This window comes from Acinonyx jubatus, chromosome B1, assembly GCF_027475565.1.
Source record: "Acinonyx jubatus isolate Ajub_Pintada_27869175 chromosome B1, VMU_Ajub_asm_v1.0, whole genome shotgun sequence".
In the NCBI taxonomy this organism is placed as follows: Eukaryota; Metazoa; Chordata; class Mammalia; order Carnivora; family Felidae; genus Acinonyx; species Acinonyx jubatus.
The window spans coordinates 157995084-158015588 of NC_069382.1; the positions used below are offsets into that span (position 1 = coordinate 157995084).

General features: G+C 43.5%; 1 protein-coding gene across 1 annotated transcript in view; it reads left to right on the forward strand.

The window, feature by feature from the left end:
* Positions 1-19842, forward strand: part of KDR (kinase insert domain receptor) — a 46480-nt gene extending 26638 nt beyond the window's left edge. The window contains exons 18-30 of the mRNA XM_027056992.2: positions 163-267; positions 1588-1701; positions 2278-2366; positions 3423-3576; positions 5477-5574; positions 7970-8092; positions 8244-8355; positions 8522-8621; positions 9022-9127; positions 10228-10379; positions 15436-15535; positions 16266-16351; positions 18166-19842. Coding sequence (XP_026912793.1) covers positions 163-267; positions 1588-1701; positions 2278-2366; positions 3423-3576; positions 5477-5574; positions 7970-8092; positions 8244-8355; positions 8522-8621; positions 9022-9127; positions 10228-10379; positions 15436-15535; positions 16266-16351; positions 18166-18388 — 1562 coding nt within the window. The 3' untranslated portion in view covers positions 18389-19842. The remainder of the gene's footprint in view (positions 1-162; positions 268-1587; positions 1702-2277; positions 2367-3422; positions 3577-5476; positions 5575-7969; positions 8093-8243; positions 8356-8521; positions 8622-9021; positions 9128-10227; positions 10380-15435; positions 15536-16265; positions 16352-18165) is intronic.
* The last annotated feature ends 663 nt before the right edge of the window (positions 19843-20505 follow it).

Genomic DNA, 20505 nt, shown 5'->3' on the forward strand with positions numbered 1-20505 from the left:
GGGGGAGATATTATTCAATGATTAAGCCAAGACAAGGGAGTGAGCTGGAATCTCTGAGTTAAACTGGGGTGTGCAGGTGATCCGATCTAGTCGGAATCTCTGTGTCACTTTGATGCTGTAATAGTCCAAGTCTGTTTGGTTTGCTGTCGTTGTTGACTATAGGTAAGCCCCTTGGCCGTGGTGCCTTTGGCCAAGTGATCGAAGCAGATGCCTTTGGAATTGACAAGACAGCAACTTGCAAGACCGTGGCTGTCAAAATGTTAAAAGGTAAAAGCAAAATTACATGGTGATGTATCTCTCTATCTGTTTCATCTGGTCTGCAGACGTAATGCAAGGCTTGTATCAGCAGCCCTGCAGTTAGGTGAGCCCACTAGCCAAGCATGTAGCCAGCTTATGCCTTTGTGCAAATTGGGGACAAGTTCCTCTTTCATAGCGTCCTGCCAGGGTACATGGCCTTCCAGGCAAAGTTGAGGATGGGTTTCAGCTTCATCCACTTCCCCACTTTGCCTGGGAGCCCATGCACAGCTGTACTTTGTGGCCTGATTCTAGGAAAAAAAAAAAATACCTTGATTATGTAAAAATTGTTCTTTAATCTCTTATGATGCATTGGTAAGATAATTATAGACCATGTAGAGACATGGAAAGAAACTTAATATAATAAGTAAAAATAGTAGAGTGCAAAAATAGCATGTCTCCTAGGATTGGAGTATGTAAAAGATTTTCTCCTATAAAAGATAATGGTTGCACTAGGGACAAAAGGACCATGGGTGACATTTTAAACATTAAAAGCCTTGTAAACAATTGTTAATCCTAATGGTAATGGTGTTCTGGCCTTGTCGTTTTAATTTGGGGAGGTGGTGCATGTAAAGCTCTTAGCTCCAGTTGTGATGTGCTTTCGTTGCTGAGGCACACTGACCCTTGGCCCATAGGTCTTGTGCATTGCAAAGCCACCTCTCTCTCTCTCCCTCCGCCTCGTCGCCCTTGTGGCTAAGGGAGTGTGCCATTCTGAGGTGGCTCATCAGGGTCTGAGGTGTGGATCGCGTCTGTGAATTAGAGGGAAGTGTACAGGATCACTCTCACAGTTTTAGCCTCATCGGCCTCATGGGCCAACTGGCCTTGCCAGCTGGCCCTTGTTAAATTTCCTGCTTGGCACCGATTGGCGGGAACTTCAGCATAGCCCCTAATACATAAGGATATTTAATACATGGTGTTGCTTCCTTACCAGGAAACACTGAAATAATCAGGCCCTAAGAAGCATAGTCAACCTGATACATGAAAGTCCAATTTTGTAAAGGAAAGAAAATCTGGGCGTGATTCCATTTGCAGATGTATTCTCTGCTTTGCAAAAGACTTCACAATGGATTCCTTTAAATATCAAACATTCTGGGTGCACTTACAGTAAGAATTTGATTTAGAATTGGAAAATATAACTTATATTTGACTTTTAATGCACTTAATCTGTAAATTGGGTTGGTTACAGCTGTGTTGTCCCTGGAGGGTAAGTTGTACACATGCATGCAGTGGGGCACTGATCCTCTTAAGCTAATGCCCACATTTACGATTTCCCTGTTTGCTGTGTATTTGTAGAAGGAGCCACACACAGTGAACACCGAGCCCTCATGTCTGAACTCAAGATCCTCATTCATATTGGCCACCATCTCAATGTGGTCAATCTTCTAGGTGCCTGTACCAAGCCAGGAGGTGAGTATCTGTGGAGGGTTTTGGTTGCCTGATGATTCTGGCATTTAGTTCTCTGCTGGTGTTTCAGGGAAACCACTCAACTCCCATGGCCTTGATTTCCTTAACTTAGGATACTATGCCAGATTCCTAGATACGAATATATTTCATGGAGGTTTAATGGGCTCTATAAGTTCTTCTGGAACTTCCTGTGAGTTAAAAAATGCTGCCTCACTCTACTGCAGTTTGCTACTTGTGTAATAGATGTTCAGATGAAAAAAGTAAACCTCTCAAAAAACTTGAAAGCAAAGACCTTAAGAGTAGTTCCCCCTGAAATGGAGTCCTCTTAGGTGATTGTGTTGAAAAGCAAGAGGGTGGATTTTCTTCTGAAATTTTGGTTGATCAGGTTGTGGGATTGCCTTTTGGAAAAAGAAAAGCTACGCTGTAAGGGCATTGTGACCCACTGATTTCTGTGATCCTGTCCCCAGTGAAAGGTTGTAGCATCTTCTATGGTATTTTCTTGTTCATCAGTGTATTAAACACTTGATGAGATACATGAGCGGAAACATTTTCCTCTCTGACATGCTGTGCTGTCTGCAGGGCCACTCATGGTGATTGTGGAATTTTGCAAGTTTGGAAACCTGTCAACTTACTTAAGGAGCAAGAGAAATGAATTTGTCCCCTACAAGGTATGTCATTTCTTAACTCAGCTCTGGTCACATTGTAAAACGGAAGAAAACACAAAGTGATACAGGTTAATCTTCTTTTGTTAAAACCCCGTGAAGAACTTGTGAGGGGGTGCCTGGGTGGTTCAGTCAATTAAGTGTCTGACTCTTGATTTTGGTTCAGGTCATGATCTCAACAGTTCATAAGATCGAGCCCTGACTCGGGCTCTGGGTTGATAGCACGGAACCTGCTTAGGATTTTTTCTCTCTCTCTCTGCCCCTCCCCTCTTTGCACGTGCGCTTCCTCTCTCTCTCTCTCTCTCTCTCTCTCTCTCTCTCTCTCTCTCTCAAAATAAATAAATAAATAAACTTAAAAAAAAATAAGAACTTGTGAGGAATCTTCTTGGCTGTTGTAACCTCTTTTACCTACTGGGGAACATATCTTCTCATGTTTTTTTTTTGTGACTCTAATTTACTGAGCCATTATAGATGGTGCTTGAGGGGGCAGGAGGAGGAGGACAGGGAAGGATGGAGAGAAGGATGGCTTTGGATTATTTTCTCTCTCTCCTAGCAGTATTTGGCCCCATGGAATATCAGCCCCTCTGTAAAGAGCACCCTAATGTTGGAAGTGTATCTGGGATAGACTTGAAACAGGCATTTATCTCTAAGCTAAAGAAGGAGCAGGGTGCCTGGGTGGCTTAGTTGGTTAAGCGTCTGACTCTTGATTTTGGTTCTGGTCATGGTCTCGTAGTCCGTAAGTTCGAGCCACGTGTTGTGCTCTGCCCTGATGGTGCAGAGCCTGCTTGGGATTCTGTCTTCCTCTCTGTCCCTCCCTGCTTGCTCTCTCTTTCAAGACAGGTAAAAAATAAACTTAAAAAATAAAACAAAGAAGGAGCTAGGCTTCATGGAAGAAAATTTATTATGTAGAACATTTGCCCAAAATTTCAGCCCAGAGATTCCATATTCTTGCAATTGATGTCCTTCTTGTCTGCTTTTAATAGTTACAATTATTTTTATAGTTTACTACATTTTAGACATCTTGTTTGTATTCAAAGAATTTGTTCATTTGCTTCATTGTAGACCAAAGGGGCACGATTTCGTCAAGGGAAGGAATACGTTGGGGAAATCACTATGGATCCGAAACGCCGTTTGGATAGTATCACGAGTAGTCAGAGCTCAGCCAGCTCTGGATTTGTTGAGGAGAAATCCCTCAGTGATGTGGAGGAAGAGGAAGGTACCTGTCATTGCTTTCTTCATACGTAACGCATGCTTTTGCAGAAAAGAGAAGGTGATAAGTGTTATGAGGAATTTTGTCATGGGAAAAGTTCAATACTCCCTAAAACTTGAAAGAGACCTGAATTTTGAGACTCCCACCATTCAGTCTTTCAAAAGTGAAGTGTGGAAGCCCTGAATAAGCAGCTGACTAGGTTGTGAGGCAAAGCACAGAGAGCCTGAGAAATCTCAGGACCCCACGAGGGCTAAGCAGTCGACCATTAAACCAGTGCTTTGAAACTATTGGTTCAACATGGAGTAGCGGGAGGGGCTCAGCGCTCTGTTCCTGAGGGACAAAGGAGGCTCTCTGGTGGTTGATTAGCCTCCCCATTACCCTCAGCAGTTCAGCCCCATCCTGCCTAAGTCACCAGCACAACACAAGACTTTCCATTAAGTATACCCAACCTCTCTGAGGTGGTGTAGGGGTCACCTGCTGTTTCTACCCCAGTCCAGGTGACTTATCAACCATACTTCCTCAGAGGAGTCTTGGTAAACATATTTTTCTTTATCCAGTTATGCTTCCAATGATATTTTACTGCTCTCTGGGAGTAGAGCTGTATTCCCAAACTTCCAAGACTTCTTTCAGCTCCAGGATACACTATCTGCTTCCCTCAGAAGGAGCAGAGACATCTCCATAGATATAGAGATGGGGCTTCCTGACATCTGGCTCCTCTTGAGGCACGAGCTTAAAAGAACCCAGTCGTGAAATAGTGGAAGAAACCTGCTTCCATTTCCCTTGACGCGAGGCTACAGATAGACCTTAAATCTGGCTTCTTCCTCTTAGAAGCCAAATGGGCTGTGCCAAGCTGGAACTTGGCCTAGAGGAATGTGGAGAGGCTATCTGGACCTCATGCAACCTCTGTCCCATCTTTCTTACAAAATGGTGGTCAGGGCACAGGAAACCCAAAGGATTGAGGAATTAAGTTGGAGTAGAAAGGGTGATGGCCTGGAATGTGTCCTCCCATTTCTTCATTTGGAAAATGGAAGGGTTTCACTAATTGTTCACTGAGCGCCCTCTAGCCCTAAGCATAAAGAAATCCTTGAGAAAATGATTTACAGTCTTTTTAATACTTACAAGAATATTATTTCATGGAGTTTTCATTAACTCCGGTATTTGTCTCTAGGAGAGAAACCATGTCTTATCTTATCTGACCAAAGTCAAGAGATCATGTCGAAACACCCATTAATGTCTTCGTGTTTATTTGTACCAGTTGCACGGAAGTAAATACCACCAGTTTACGCAAATCCATCTTTCCCTCGAAGTTCCTGTCATCTCTCATTCATATCCTTGGAGGGAGAAAAAGCATCCTCTCAGCCCTGTTTTAAAGTGTTTACAGCACTTTCTCAGCTTGAAAGTGAGAGAAGTAAATATATTTCTGGTATTTTTAGTTATCTGTTGTCGATTATAATCCGACCTTTGGCCTTTGTCCCAGGACAAAGCCTGGAGAGAACAGATTCAATGACCCTGAATATTGTTGTTTTATTTTTAGAGTTCTTGATAGGAAACTATTGTTTATCCCTCTGGGTACATGAAAAAAAAACAACAGTTTGAAACAGCAAACTTGAAAAAGTCCTCTCTCACCCCCTGCTATCTTTGCCAAATTTACCTCCCTTCTGCCTCCTGGATTTGCTGGTTCCATTTGACTAAGATGGAAAAACCAACATTTTTTTGCTAAGGAGTATGATGCAAGCTAATAATACTGGGATTCAGCAACCTTGCAGAAGATACAGGCATTTTCTGTCTGCTTCTGTTTCCAGAAGCTTAACTCCCAAGTTTTCAAATGAAGATTATTCTCACAAACTTAGAAACGCATAGTTTCTGGTGGCAATACTGATCTCTGTCCTTCTGCATCTTCCAACAGTTTCTGAAGATCTGTACAAGAACTTCCTGACCTTGGAGCATCTCATCTGTTACAGCTTCCAAGTGGCTAAGGGCATGGAGTTTTTGGCGTCACGGAAGGTAAGACTGCTCAGGGGGAAGCAAAGCGTGTCTTCAGATCACAGATTCGGAAGTAAGGTGTTCAGTGCCAGCCGCTGGTGTGTGTTTCAAACTATAATTCATCGTCCACTCCTGGGCCTATTGGATGAGTTCTGTTGGGGAGACCCCACTTCTGCTAACTTCAGGAGGTGTAGGGATTTCATGACATCAGTTCATGTGATCAACACTTACTGAACATCTACAAAGGGCAGGCGGTCTTGTAAGTACTAAGAAGACTGTGTGAACAAACAGGCAAGATAGGAGTTCACGTCCTATCGGGTGGAGCAAACGGTGAACAATGTAAACAAGTCAAATACATAGTAGGTTGGATGGGAATAAGCACTGTGGGGAAAAATAAGCAGGAAAGGGCTATAGAGTATACAGGACTGGTATGTTTGTGTGTGCATAGGCTTCTGTGTTTGTGTACATCAATTTTAAACAAAGTGAACAAGGAAGGCTTTATAAGAACGTGACATCTGAGCAGTGACCTGGAAGAGGTGAGGGACTGAGCCTTGCAGATATCTTAGCGTAGGAGAGTGTATTTTTAATTTATTTTACATTCATCACCATCCATCAAAAAGTATTTGTTAGTGGTATAATTAGAAACCAGGAAGGACAGGCCTTAGATGTGAGCGATTAAAAAAGCTAAAATTAGAAAAGTAGGCCAAACAAAGACTGAGGTGGGGACGTGACAAGTTACAAATATTCCAAAGGTTGTAAACACCACGGATTCCAGCCTCTGGAAAGGGTAGAATGGATGGTTTTATATTAAGCAAGAAAAATTCAAATTAAGTTTCAGGAAAAGGGATCAGTTGACAAAATGCATTTGCTGCACCCTCCTGGTGGGGGAAGAAAGACTTAACGTTTTTGCTTTTGTTTCTAAATTAGAGTGAAATCTCTAACCCATTTTTCTCTGAATCTGAAAGCTTGTCACAGCTTTTCCAGCCTCCAGACCTCAGATGTTTCTGTGGGGGGGAGGTCTTGTCTCCTTTTTCCCAAAGGGAAGGATTTTCCTATGGAGAAAGGCCCTTTGCCTTTCTTGGAGATTCTGATTTTATTTCACTATTTTTTTTTTAAAGGCCAGAGCCTGCCATTTGGTCAGGATATCTTTCGACTGGGAAGGGAATCGGGCAGAGGACCTTTAACTTTTCTCACAGCTGTCGGCTGGTTTCTTGAACACCACCTGATTGTTAGACTAAAAAAAGGAAGCTCTTTGGTTGGGGGAAAAGTAGGGAGGACTGCCTGTTTTTTGGAATCTCCTGTCTTGCTCGGTCATGCTTGCCAGTGTGCTTTTGAATATGCCTCTTTCATTAAAAAAAATTTTTTTTTAATTATCAGTTTTTGAGAAAGAGAGAGAGAGTGAGTGTGAGTGAGTGCACAAGCGGGGGAGGGGCAGAGAGCAAGGGAGACACAGAATCCAAAGCAGGCTCCAGGCTCTGAGAGGGTCAGCACAGAGCCCAATGTGGGGCTCAAATTTACAATCGGGTGACCAATTGAGTCACCCAGGTGCCCCTGAATATGCCCTTTTCAGAGGGAAGTACTATACAGACTCAAGGTGTGGGTGTTCAGCAATGCCTGGCTCCCATGGTCACTCCTGCATGGACTTCAGAATCCTCTGAGCCTTTCATTCATTTATAAGTGTTCCCTGAGACTCTATTTCCTCATGAATCTACCAGGTGGAGCTAAAGTTGCTCAGTAGTAGGAGGCCACATGACGATGTGGGATATCGGGAAGGGAGAAACTGAGCAAAGGAAAAGAGTAGAGAGAAAGCAAGAGGAACTCACTTTTCTTCTTTGGTGCGCCTGAGAGCTAACTTGACCATCGAGAGGCTGAAATGTCTTTTGTAGACCTTTATGATGATCCAACAATTTGAAAACAGGATGAGCCCCACGGGGCATGGTTTATCAGAGCTGCTCAGCTTCAGTTCCATGTGGAATGGGGAAACCAACAAAGGGCACCAAACCGATGAGAGCCCCTTGTTCCTGGTTTCCGTGCATTCATTCGAAATAACTTCCATTCTAGGGCCTCCTTAGAATAACAGGTTTTAACCGTATATGGTGCCAGGCCAAAGGGATATGTGGATGTGACCAGAAACACATTCTTAATTGTGTCCAAGAGAAGTCTATTTATGACTCCATGATCATACTATAACTTAATTATTTAATTCCAGAGTCTGGGGCTGTTTATGGAATAAGCAGATGTGTGTGTCTCAGCGAAAGTCAGACTTTTTTCCTGAAGTGTTGATGAAAGACATTAGCCCAGTGCTTGTTAATCAGTTAGTTTTCTGATGTGGATTTTTTTGAGCATGAGGTCACAACAGATGCAGAAGAGATCAGCTGTTCTGAGACCTAACACACACACACGATTCTTTTTGCAGTGTATCCACAGGGACCTGGCGGCACGAAATATCCTCTTGTCGGAGAAGAACGTGGTTAAAATCTGTGACTTTGGCTTGGCCCGGGATATTTATAAAGATCCAGATTATGTCAGAAAAGGAGATGTAAGTTTCAAAGATGAACCCATTGATCTGTTAAATTGCAGGATCCAAATTCCTCTTTGCAAGCTTCAGGACCTGTGTTGGGAACAAAGGAAGTTTTTTCTTCAGATATGTGCTAAGTTGGGTTCTGATTCCTTGTCTTCTACCCTCTTAGGCTCGCCTCCCTTTGAAATGGATGGCCCCAGAAACAATTTTTGACCGAGTGTACACAATTCAGAGTGATGTGTGGTCTTTTGGTGTTTTGCTCTGGGAAATATTTTCCTTAGGTAAGTCACTTCGTTTTGTCCCTCCATCCATATTCCAAATAGAATGATATAAGTCAGTGGCCTGACACATATATATATATATATATATGATGTTCAAGAATTAGGCTGAGGGCTTTCTATAAAAGAAAATCAAATCAAATAATGTCCTATTCCTATTTTATTCTAGGTGCTTCTCCATATCCTGGAGTAAAGATTGATGAGGAATTTTGTAGGCGATTGAAAGAAGGCACTAGAATGAGGGCCCCTGATTATACCACACCAGAAATGTAAGACTTTGGAAGTGTCTTTCTATCCTTTCTTTTCTTATAAAAATTGTCCCTGCCCAGAAGACTTTTCATGATACAGACCTCTTCTATGACCCAGTCTGTGTCCTACTTCTCTCTGGAAGTCTTCCTTGATAATCTGAAGTAGAGAGTCATCTCTTCTTGAAACAACAACCCTATATCAATACCAACCAGTTAGCTCCTATTAGATGTTGATTTATAGCATTTTCTGTACATGATACTCCAAGTGTAGGACTCTGTGTTTTATACAGTACGGTGTTACTGTTTAGCATCTGGGCTCATGGTGGACGTTTCATAGATGTTTACTCCTTCAAGTGTTTATTTTCAACATCAGATGGGGAAGACGGAGGCAGTTAATGACATTAGTGTTTTGCTTCTCTAGGTACCAGACCATGCTTGACTGCTGGCATGGGGAGCCCAGTCAGAGACCCACGTTTTCAGAGTTGGTGGAACATTTGGGAAATCTGTTACAAGCTAATGCTCAGCAGGTTCGTGACCTCCACCCAAGAAGCGTATACAAGGGTTCCTCTCCTCCCTAGATCTCACGGCCACCACGCTGTCCTCTCAGCCACTGAAAAAGGAGCCATATTCTTGCAGATCTGAGCAGCAATGCTTTTTTAAAATCTATAATTTCTCTTTTAGATAGATGAGATCCTAATGAGGTCCTAATCCATAACCTGGGAGCAGACCACTCGTTCTTCCTGATGTATCTTTTTGTTGTCTTCAGATGCTCTCCTAAAGTTAAAAAAAAAAAAAAAAAAATCGTTGACCCACAGAATATCAACAATGGGTGGGATTTCAAGGAATTTAATACACTGTGCAGGCAAAACTGCATCTGAACCCTGCAAAATACAAGGCATTTTTCTTAGTAAAATCCCAGGCCCCCATAACTTTCATTGGAGAATTTTAGAATTGTTAACCTTTACCATTAGAAAGTTATTTAATCTCCAGTCAGTGCCTCTTACCACCAGGAATGGAAGCCAATTTCCTCCTGCTTTTCTTTTGAACAGGTAGGGAACAATGGGTCAAATCTGTTTTTATCAGTAAACCTTTTGAACGTTTAAAGGTATCAAATTGCCCTTTATTTCTTTCTCTTGATGAAATAATGTTAAATTGTGCAACCTTTTCTCAGAAGACCCATTTTGCTGCACATTATTGCTTTTCTCTAGCCTGTCATCAGATTTTCCATTGCCTTGAAATGTAGAGGCTAACATTGGATGATCTGCCCTTTAAAAGACCTGGCTCGCGTAGGTAGGGCTTTGTGAAGAAATGATTCCTCAGCTCTCCATGCTTTGCCGCTACGCGTATGGCCCCAGCCTGCTTTGTCTTCCTTGGAACCACAGTCCTCTGTGGCTCCCTTACTCATCTTGTTTTTACATTACCTTTTTCACCGTACTTTCATATACGTGTCCCTTTCAAGTGCCCTTTTGTTTTTGACAAACCATTTAATGTTGTCTTAAAGTTCTACATTCAGGTATGAAAGCGACCTGCCCGCTAACCTAGAAGCCCCCTTGGCCTTTGTTTCTCATGAAAAGGCTCTTGAGGGGCTGAAGCCATAACAATAGCCTCGCTGTGTTTGTTGTTTCAGGATGGCAAAGACTATATTGTTCTCCCGATATCAGAGACTTTGAGCATGGAAGAGGATTCTGGACTCTCCCTGCCTACCTCACCTGTTTCCTGTATGGAGGAAGAGGAAGTGTGTGACCCCAAATTCCATTATGACAACACAGCAGGAATCAGGTACTGTATATGGTCAACATCCCCTAGGGGAGCTGGCATGTCAAGGTTCTTTGGGGAGGGGATGGAAGGAAGGCGTTTTCTAAAGCTGCTGCACCCCACTTCCACATTTAACCTTAGCCCCAAGGCTGCTATAAAGGGAAGTGCTCCTTGAAGAGGGCCGGGGTAGGTGAGTTTCTTCCCATCTGTGGTCCACATTGCTGCCATAGCTCTTCCGTTAGAATTCTAAGCCCTGCAGCTGCAAATAGCTGGAATGCCATAGTTTGTTAATCTCCAGAAAAAGAGGCCAGTTTTATATAGACATCTGTATTTAAATTATCCCCATGTACTCTTTTATTAATGTGAATTAAACGGCTTAGGAAAGATTCAGGAAGGAAGAGTTTTATGCATATATGAAAACACACTTGTGCCTCTCTGGCTAGGGTGCAGTCTGCCAGGGGGATGTGTCCTGAATTTGACTGGACAGCACATCTTCCGAAGCCCCTCCCTAGTCTGATTTTCAGCATTTTATTTGCATAATGGGACTTCTGGGCTTATTTGAAACACATGCACTGCAGTCCTCGCCTGATTTGTAAAGGGGTTCTGAAGGCAGCTTCCTTTCTTCTCTCTCCCAGCACCTGTGCATGAGGCAAGAGTCGGTATGGTTTCTGCCATATAATAGTCAAATTGTCTTTTACTAAGCCTGGGATGTCGTGTCTTTGCTTTGTTTCTTTTCCCACTCTTGTGGGTGTTTTCTTCCTGTCACTGGACCCCCTGACAGCACAGTCCAGCCTGCCCTCTTGAGTGTGCTGTGGCTGCAGGGAGGGGCGCGGAGCTCTAGGTCCGCCAGGCTGCCAGGGGGTGGGGGAGGAGGCCCCCTGGACCCCTTGACCCGTGGGATCCCACAGGGTGGTGGGAACACTGCCGGAGTGGGTAGAAGCTGACAGGCGAGCTGCCCGTTGAATCTGTGTCAAGAACTTTCAGCATTTCTTGAAGAACTTTTCCTTACATTATCGGATTTTGCTCACGGGATAACTCTCAGCGTTAGGCAAGGTAGAAACTATGATCTTTTCTTGATGTAGATGTTGAATGTGAGGCTCAGGGCAATCGCTTGGTGGAAAGAAAACTTGGTGGTTAAAGATCCAGATTTTAGAGGCAGGTAGAACTGGTTGGACCCCAAGTATGCCTCTTAGTGACCTGTCGCACATCTTCACTGGGACCCAGGTGAAGACACTGGTGTTCAAAAATTATGTTGAGAATTACATGGTATATTGTATTTCTAAGTGGCTGGCACTCAGAGCACTCAATGCACGATAGCGATTAAGCAAGCTGCTTAAAATCGCATCTCCCAGACAAATCCAGTTCCTCTGATACCTGTCCGAGTCCTATTGTCTGCCACACCCAGTGGGACCCTCAGAGAGAAAAATTAATGAACTGAAAACCAGTAATTCCACTCTCAGGCTTAAAAACCTTTAGTTCAAAGAGCTTGGGTGGCTCAGTCGATTAAGCGTCTGACTCTTGGTTTCAGCCCAGGTCACGATCTCACAGGTGATGGGATCGAGCCCTCTGTGCTGACAACGTGGAGAGACCGTCTGTTTCTCCCTGTCTCTCTGCCCCTCCTGCCTCCCCCCCCCCAAAATAAATAAACTTAAAAAACAAAACAAAACAACACCAAAACCCTCTAGTTCAAGCTTGGCTGGCCTTCTGGGGGTGGTAGTTATTCCTGCAACATCACTGCCTTCTGCCCGATCAGAAAGCCATTTGATCATCAGCCATATTCCTTGGGTTTTTTGTGACCAGGTGGAGTGAGGACCTGAGCCGGCAGCCTCTTGGCTCGCTTGGACGCTTTGCACATGGTGCCAAGAGTCGATGAGGTCACGTTGGTGTAATGGAAGTGCCGAACAAACGCAATGCTGGATCTAAGTCAGGGCTGCTAACACTTATCCCCAGAAGCATGGACAAATGTGACACCACACCCTGAGCATAGGCCTGGCTCCTATTTTCTGTCTGTGATTTTCGAATTGGTCTTTTCCAGTCCAGTTTCTCTTTTAGCCAGCCATAATTTGAAAAATAAAATGGAAATTGGAATCTTTTGTCTGCACCCCCTCGCAACTGCCTCCACCTTTTTTCCTTTTGTAAAAACAAGACTCCACAGTCACAGTCGAATTATCGGGGTTAAAAGAAACCCAGAATGGAGGCATCTGCACATGGCACACCTCATGCTGAGGCTCTCTTTGGGTTCTGCTTCCCCGGGGGAAGACCAGAGATGAGGTTGGGGTGCTTCTCGGTGGACTTGTTCTCTCTCCTTTTTCACATTTCCAGTCAGGTCGGAAAGCTGAGGAGTCTTTCTCATTCGTTTCCTCTTTATAGTTTTCAGTCTCCTTGCATTATAAATAGAGCTGGACAGAGGCACTGCTGTGGGCACCGACCTCCTGATCCGTGGCCCCTTTAAATTATTTAAAAATATTTGTTCAACATTTATTTGGGGAAGAGGCTGAGAGGTGTGGGGGGGAGGGGGGAGCGGGACGGATCGCTGGTGTCTAGACTCAGCTTTGCCTCTAATTTCCCGTGTGGATCAGCTCTGGCCCCAAGTTTGCATGCCTTCTGCAAGAAAACACATATTAATTGGACTCATCTTTCCATGAGGGCAGTTTGGGGACCATCTGTGCTTGCTCCATCATTTCCCCAGGGAGTTTCACCTCCTACTCCAAGCAGCTTATCAAAGATTTCTTTTCTCTCCCAGAGAAAGGTTTTGGCACATAACCATTTTTCTGCATTTTGGTTAATTGCTGGTGATGATTAAGTGCTCCTGTGGATTGATGTCTGGGACTGCCTCCTGGCTAGATGTTCCTGAATTTGGCTGTGAGATCAGATTGCTTGAAATGAAACTGTCCTTTCTTCACCTTCTCTCTGTCCGCTCCCCCGCCCTGTTCCCACCGCGTGGTCAGTGGGTGCGTGGGAGAGAGCAGTGCTGTGCACATAGTAGGTGCTCAACAAAGACTCGAACAATCACGTCCATTGTTCTTTTCTACTTTTTCCTTCCTGCTACTTTTCCAAGGGAGTCAGTGTGGAGTAGGGTAGCAAAACAAAACGAAACAATGGGCTTTAGAATCTGAAGGCCAATTTCATATCCCAATTCTAGCCATTTCCTCCCTAAGTCTCAGCTTCCTCGACTTTTTTCCAAGACAGCTGCATTATTGCCCAAGCTTACCCTCTCTAGTTGATTCTATATCCTGAATATCTCTGGGATATGTCTACTTCTCCAAACCCTGTCGGCATCACCTTTCTTAGGCTGCCCTACTTTCTCCTAGATACGTGGAAAAGAGCCCCCTAATTGGTCTCATGGCCTCTGTTTTCACCTTCCTGTACCCAGAGCCATCTTTCTAAAGGGCGCATCTGACTTTGTTAGCCTCAGGCTTTAAATCTTTCAGTGGCTGCTTATAACCCTCAAAATAATAATCCAGATATTTTAGTTTTGTGATTTTGGACAAGTTCCTTAACCTTTTGATGCTTCGGTTTCCTCATCTGAACTTGGGATAATAATACCCACCCCTGACAGGTACCATTTATGAAGGTGCTATGAGATAACAGTTGAGGAGCATTTTAGCGCAGTGCCTGGCATGTGGTAGATTCTCAGTAAAGGATTCCTGGATCAGGGAATGAGCAAATGAATGATTAACTATATGGTACCAATAGTTTTTGGCAATAGTCCGGACTGGACTCAGGAGAGGTGGGCTTTTCTCTCTCTCCTTATTTATTAGGTCCTCCTTTAGGTGGAGTTTCCTGAGGGAAGATGTCATTGGTGAACCTCATCCTCTTCCCTCCGTAAGGGGAGGAACCAGCCTCCTGGGGCAGGGGAGGGAGACTCGATTTCCATTCTCCTCCTTTGGCTCAAGCAAGTCCTCACTCCACTTGGTCACAGAAGACACAAAGAATACGTAACATGTCCAGGAGCCTGCCTGGCGGGGGGTGGGGGGGGTGGTGGGCAGTATGCAGGGACGAGCGTGAAGAGTGAATTTGCTGTCCCTTGCTGTGAAACAGACGGACTTCCTTTCTCTCCACTTGGGCCATCGGTGATCTTAACAGGATCACTCAAGACTCACCCAAAGCCACATGGTAGGGAAGGAGCACCCCCAGAAAACAGGTGATATGGTGTCTGACAAGTCCCATTCTTTGAACTCCTGAAGGAAGCTGGTATCCTTTGGAATTCAAGGAGGAAAACAAGCTTTGGCTGATAGAGCGTCGTTCCTTCTGAGAACATTTGCCACCCACCTCATCAGCCCTCCAGATATCTTTGTGAGTGAGGGAGAGAAAGCTATTACCCACACATTTTAGAGGCAGAGCCACCGAGGCAGAGAAATATTCACGACTTTCCCAAGCATGTGTAGTCAGTGGTAGACTTTGAAATAGACACAATATCTCATGACTCTTAAACCACACTGCCTTTTCCCAAGACCAACAATTCTGTGGGCTGAAAATAGGGGATTGTGAGACAGCCCGCCATCCCATCTACGCACTAAGCCTCAATTACATGCAGAAGGAGGAGGTTGTCTCCAGATCCTGCTGGGTTCAGTGTCCTTTCCAGAACCCAGGTGAGATTCAGTAAGATCTTCAGGTGTCTCCTCTGCCCATCTTTCACTGAATGGTTGCTCTGTGAGCGTTACCTAGAAAAACGTTTCTGGAGATGGCCAGAAAGATGTGTAACACTCGGCAGTGTGTTGAGAGCCCGGTGGAGGAACCTCAGGCCATCAGGAAGCCAAGCAGAAGGCAGTTGATCACTTGCTTTGCTGATGTTGTCTTTAGTCCAGCCCTGGTCCTCAGAAATATGATTCAAAGGAACGGGAGCTCATCTAGGCCCCTCACTTATATTATACTTTTAAATAGGCTTTTACAGGAAATTAAGCCTTCAATGTGCGCTAGCAGAGAAAGATTTTTGTTTTGTTTTGTGTTTCTTTTTCCAAAGGATGTTTTGAAGGTTGCTATTAAACTTGTGGTTGAAAGATAATGAACTTAGGTATCACTTTTGGTATCTGCAGCCAAATATACCACCACTAAAATATAAATATTTGTTCTTTTGCAGTCAGTATCTGCAGAACAGTAAGCGAAAGAGCCGGCCCGTGAGTGTAAAAACATTTGAAGATATCCCGTTGGAAGAACCAGAAGTAAAAGTAATCCCAGATGTAAGTACATCTTTTAAAAATAGTCTTAAAAACAATACAAAGGATGAAATGTTAGCTAGATAAATATTAGCCTAAGCGTTAGAGTCTTGGGGCCTCATTATAAGGCTGTCCTTGAGGGTATGTGTCATGGGCTCATTATGGAGGTGGCACTGATCAGCGCCCCCCTTGTTTTTTACATAAGTACAGTCCCTGGCCCAAGTTTCTAGACAGTCTAGCGCCATGCACAATTCCACTCAAGTGTAAATAGTATCGTTGAGAAAAGAGGGATGGAAACAGGTTTCCTCAGCTGCTTCTTCCTAAATTCTTTTCTTCCGGGCCTGGGTTTACTACTAGGAAGTGGTTGTGCTCCTTGTAGCTTGTACAGTTTCGGGCTATGATATCTTCACCTCCCTCTGTTGAACCCTGGAGAGTATTGTCTGATAGATGGGTTAAGAAATCAATTTAATTGGAGCTCCTGGGTGGCTCAGTCGGTTAAGCGTCTGGCTTCAGCCCAGGTCATGGTCACACGCTTCGTGGGTTCGAGCCTCGCATCGGGCTCTGTGCTGACAGCTCAGAGCCTGGAGCCTGCTTCGGATTCTGTGTCTCCCTCTCTCCCTGCCCCGCCCCTGCTTGCACTCTGTCTCTCTCCCAAAAATAAATAAATATTAAAAAAATAAATAAATAAATCAGTTTAATTAATTGGTCAGTGTGCACACTCATCAATTGTGCCATCTCATTGTCTCTTAAAAAGGACAACCAGACGGACAGTGGTATGGTTCTTGCATCAGAAGAGCTGAAAACCTTGGAAGACAGAACCAAATTAGCTCCATCTTTTAGGTAAGGCTCAGCCACATAGAAAAGACAAAGCTCAACAGGAATTTTTGGGAGGAACTTAGGACTTTTTGTAGAGACAGTTTTCCCTTTTTGTGTCTTTGGTAGGTAGTCAGATTTGCATCAGCTGAACCAATAAAGAACTGAAACTAATCAAACAAATAAATTACCTGGCATACCTAAAAAAGAATCTGAAATTCATTAGGGTATTTGGTCAGTTTTTATGAGAATTTATGAATACCAGGGTATTTTTATATTTATATGGTCAGTGGTTTGTATGGTACTGGCTAAATAACAAAGATCATTGGATGCAATCCATCAAATTGAGATGATAAAAATCTTTGTGGACTCCGAAGAATTTTCAAACCTGTACATAAGTGAGTGCATCTGTCTTCAGAAGTATGATGTATATAAAAAAGAAAAAAAAATAAAATTAAATTAAAAAAAAAGTATGATGTATAAAAAATAAGCCAGTATCTATTTGTTTGAGATACTTAAATATTATTGGCTGGCTTATTTGGCTTATTGTTATTATTGGCTAATTTGTGGGGAAAATACAAAATTTCATTTTGAATATGATTTCCCCCGTGTGGTTTTGTAGGAATTTGTAGTTGTTTTGAATAGACGTATCTGCTTTTAACCTAACAAATCAATGAAAATCTGTGTAAAAATAGCGAGATGAAGAGCAGTTACCTATTTGTGAATGAGCTCACTCTAGGTAAGAGTAGAGAAGACTTTTATCTACTTGTAATAGAACCATTTTATAAAATGGGAATACCTACGGGTTATGAGGGATGTTCACTTAAAGAAAACAAAAATAAAATGAGCCACTGTGCAATTTTTTGTTGGCTTTAGGCCCAAGGTAAGAAATTGTTCGAACCAATCATGTGTTTCACTCATTGATTTAAAATGTGTTTATTCAGCAGTGACTATGTGCCAGATACGATGCCATTGTTTGAGGCATTAACCTCATTTGACTGAGGTTGGATTGAAAGAGAAATTGTATTTCTAGTTATTTGAAATAACTTTCAAACCATATATGAACATAGAGTGAATGAAATATTTTTTTGGTAGTTTTTGACACGGATAATTTGGTAAAAACACGTATTCAGGGGGGAAAAGACCCGTACCTCAGAATGGTTTGAGAAAATGTAAATCCTGAAGTTTTACGCTTTTAGGCTTGGACGTGATTATGGTTTGTCGTGATGCCATGCCACTGAAAACATTCTCTAGTTGCTGCTGAGTGATCCGGGCCCCCAGTCCTTCCAAAGAATGTGGTTTTGAGGAGTAAAAAGCAGGTTTTGACAGTCTGGCTTGATTGCACACACACACTTCGACGTATTCAAGTTTAAAGTTGCTCAAGAACTTTATTAACACCGTGCACATGCCTTGTAATCCCTAATTGACAGTGTGAGGAAAGCAGAAGTGGACTTTCAGAACCTCCCAATTTCCTTTCCCATCATGAAAGAGTCCCTTTGGCTCCTATCATTGTATACAAACCTGTCAATCTGCAAGGCCATAAAAACGTTCCGTTGGTTGGAGCCTTTGCATAACTCAGGAAAACTGCCTTTCATCTCCTCGCAGCCTTGAAAGACTTGGACCTGAATAGGAGGACTTATCTGAAACTACTAGCTCATGCTAGTACCTGAAAATAGACATTGTCCGAGTGAACCTGATACGCTGATTAGCAAGTGGGAAAGATAGGGGTCGGTGTCTCCAGGGAGATTACAGCCCCCCCGGGGTCGAGAACGGGGTTAGGATGCGAGGGGCAAGGACTGCCTTCTCTCCACCAACTCATTTGGTTTCCATGTCTTCCACAGTGGACTGATGCCCAGCAAAAGCAAGGAGTCCGTGGCATCCGAAGGCTCAAACCACACGAGTGGCTACCAGTCTGGGTATCACTCGGACGACACAGACACCACTGTGTACTCCAGCGAGGAGGCAGAACTTTTAAAGCTGGTGGAGATTGGACCACAAGCTGGCAGTGCAGCCCAGATTCTCCAGCCTGACTCTGGACCCGCGTTGGGCTCTCCTCCTGTTTAAAAGGAGGCACCCACGTCCCCCACTCCTGGAAATCACATGAGAGGTGCTGCTCAGATCTTCAAGTGTTGTTCTTTCCACCACCAGGAAGTAGCCACATTTGATTTTCATTTCTTAAAAAAGGACCTCAGACTGCAGGGAGCCAGTCCCCTAGGCATTTCCTAAGAAGATGTTTGTGACTCAAGAATGTGTTTGTGTTTTCTCCCAGTGTTGACTTTCTGTTTATGCGTTGAGAAAGCATGTCTGATGCCTCTTACTCTGGGTCTCTCCGTGGGTTATAACAAAAGGAGTTCAAGGAGTGGCTGCATCTTTCATGAAGTGGCAGGACCCGTCTCTGTAAAACCAGAAGATAAACCAGGTGATGCAAGTGCTTTAGGTGTTGAAGATGGGAAAGACCTTGAGGGCTGAGTCCATCCGAGAAGCTCTGTTTGGGACACGTATGGGTCCTCAGCCAAGTCTTACGTGTGGGGTTTGGGTTGGCAGAAAGGAAGATGTTGGCTTGCTCTGAGAGCGGACCGGAGCTTTCAGATGCATTGTGTCGGCCCTGGTGGAGGTGGGCACGGGGTCTGTTAGGAAATGTAAAGGCTTCAGACGAGGTTACTGGTTTTAGAAGGTTGCGTGCTCTTCCCCGTTGGGCTAAATGAGAGCTCCTTGGGCTGTTTCCGACTCCTAATGAGAGTTCCTTCCGGACTCTTACGTGTCTCCTGGCCGAGCTCCAGGAAGGAAATGACGCAGCTCTGGCTCCTTGTCTCCCAGGCCGATCCTTTATTCAGAATGCCACAAAGAAAGGACATTCAGACGGAGGCTCCCTGTCGTGTGGAAGCGTTCTGACTGTATAAACCAGCTTCTGGTTTCTTCTGGATGAATACCCACCTATCTGTCCTGATGCGATATGTCTGAGCCTGAATGCAGTAGGTTCCGTATCAAGCTGTGGTGTCAAAGCTTCAGGAAGGATTTTACTCTTTTGTTCCTTCTCCCCTCCCTGACCCTTCCCTCTCTTCGCACCCCTGATCGGTCAGCATTTTAGTAATTTGGCCTCTACACTCTAGTCAAAGCTGATTTGGTTTGTTCACTCTCTGAATGACTGTTAGCCAGATTTCAAAATTATTTTATCACCAAAGGTTTAACCCCATCTCTTGTATTATTTAGGCTTCTAACATGTAAAGCTATTTCTACTGGTTTCTGCCCTTGTTCTTTCCTTTTTAAAAAAGAAAATGTATTTTTCATTTGGTATCATAGTGTGAGATGCTGGAACCATGACTGTAAAACATGCTGTGGCACATATATTTATAGTCTGTTTATGTAGAAACAAATGTAATATATTAAAACCGTATATTATATATGAGGAACTTTGTACTATTCACATTTTATATCAGTATTATGTAGCATAACAAAGGCCATAATGCTTTCAGCAATAGATGCCATTTTATTAAAAAAAAAAAACTGAAAAACTCCAATGAGTCCCTTTGCAAGGTTGTGTTTCTGTTCTTCTCATTTTGCTCACTTCTAAAGTGGAGGAGGGGGCGTCAGAGATAGTTGCCGTGTGGTTTTTCATTTTTGCTTGTTTCCTTATTCTTATAAAGGATATTTTCGTAAAGTAGTTTATATTTTTGAAACCAATAAATGTATTCTCAGTAAAAAAATAACACAACAGTGTAATATGATCGCAGCTATTTGGAAGGAAAGTACTTCTGCCTTTACCCCTTCCTCTTTCATTGCACAAATAATTCACGCACATGTGAACTCTCATTATATTCTGAGCATTTTTGAGATTCTTAAAACATGGATGGAGAGATATGTTCTAAGCACTCTAACAGTATTTGTGGCCTTCCAGTAAACCCTGTGCCTGTCACTAAAGCCAACCATGAAAATCAGAGAGTGAGAGATCCTGAGACAGGTGGCCAGACCCAGGCACTGGCAGGAAGTGTGGAGCCTACCTGTTGTTTTCAGGGGTGTTTTACTCTATACTTAAAGTGTCAGGACATCAGACCCAACGCCGCCATTCTGAGTGATTATTTTACCTGAATTCGTTGTGTGATTATCTAAAAATCACTGGCATCCATGAGTGTCCCTACTCTTTGAGGTATTTTTTAATACAAGAGTTACAATGTTTAGATAGT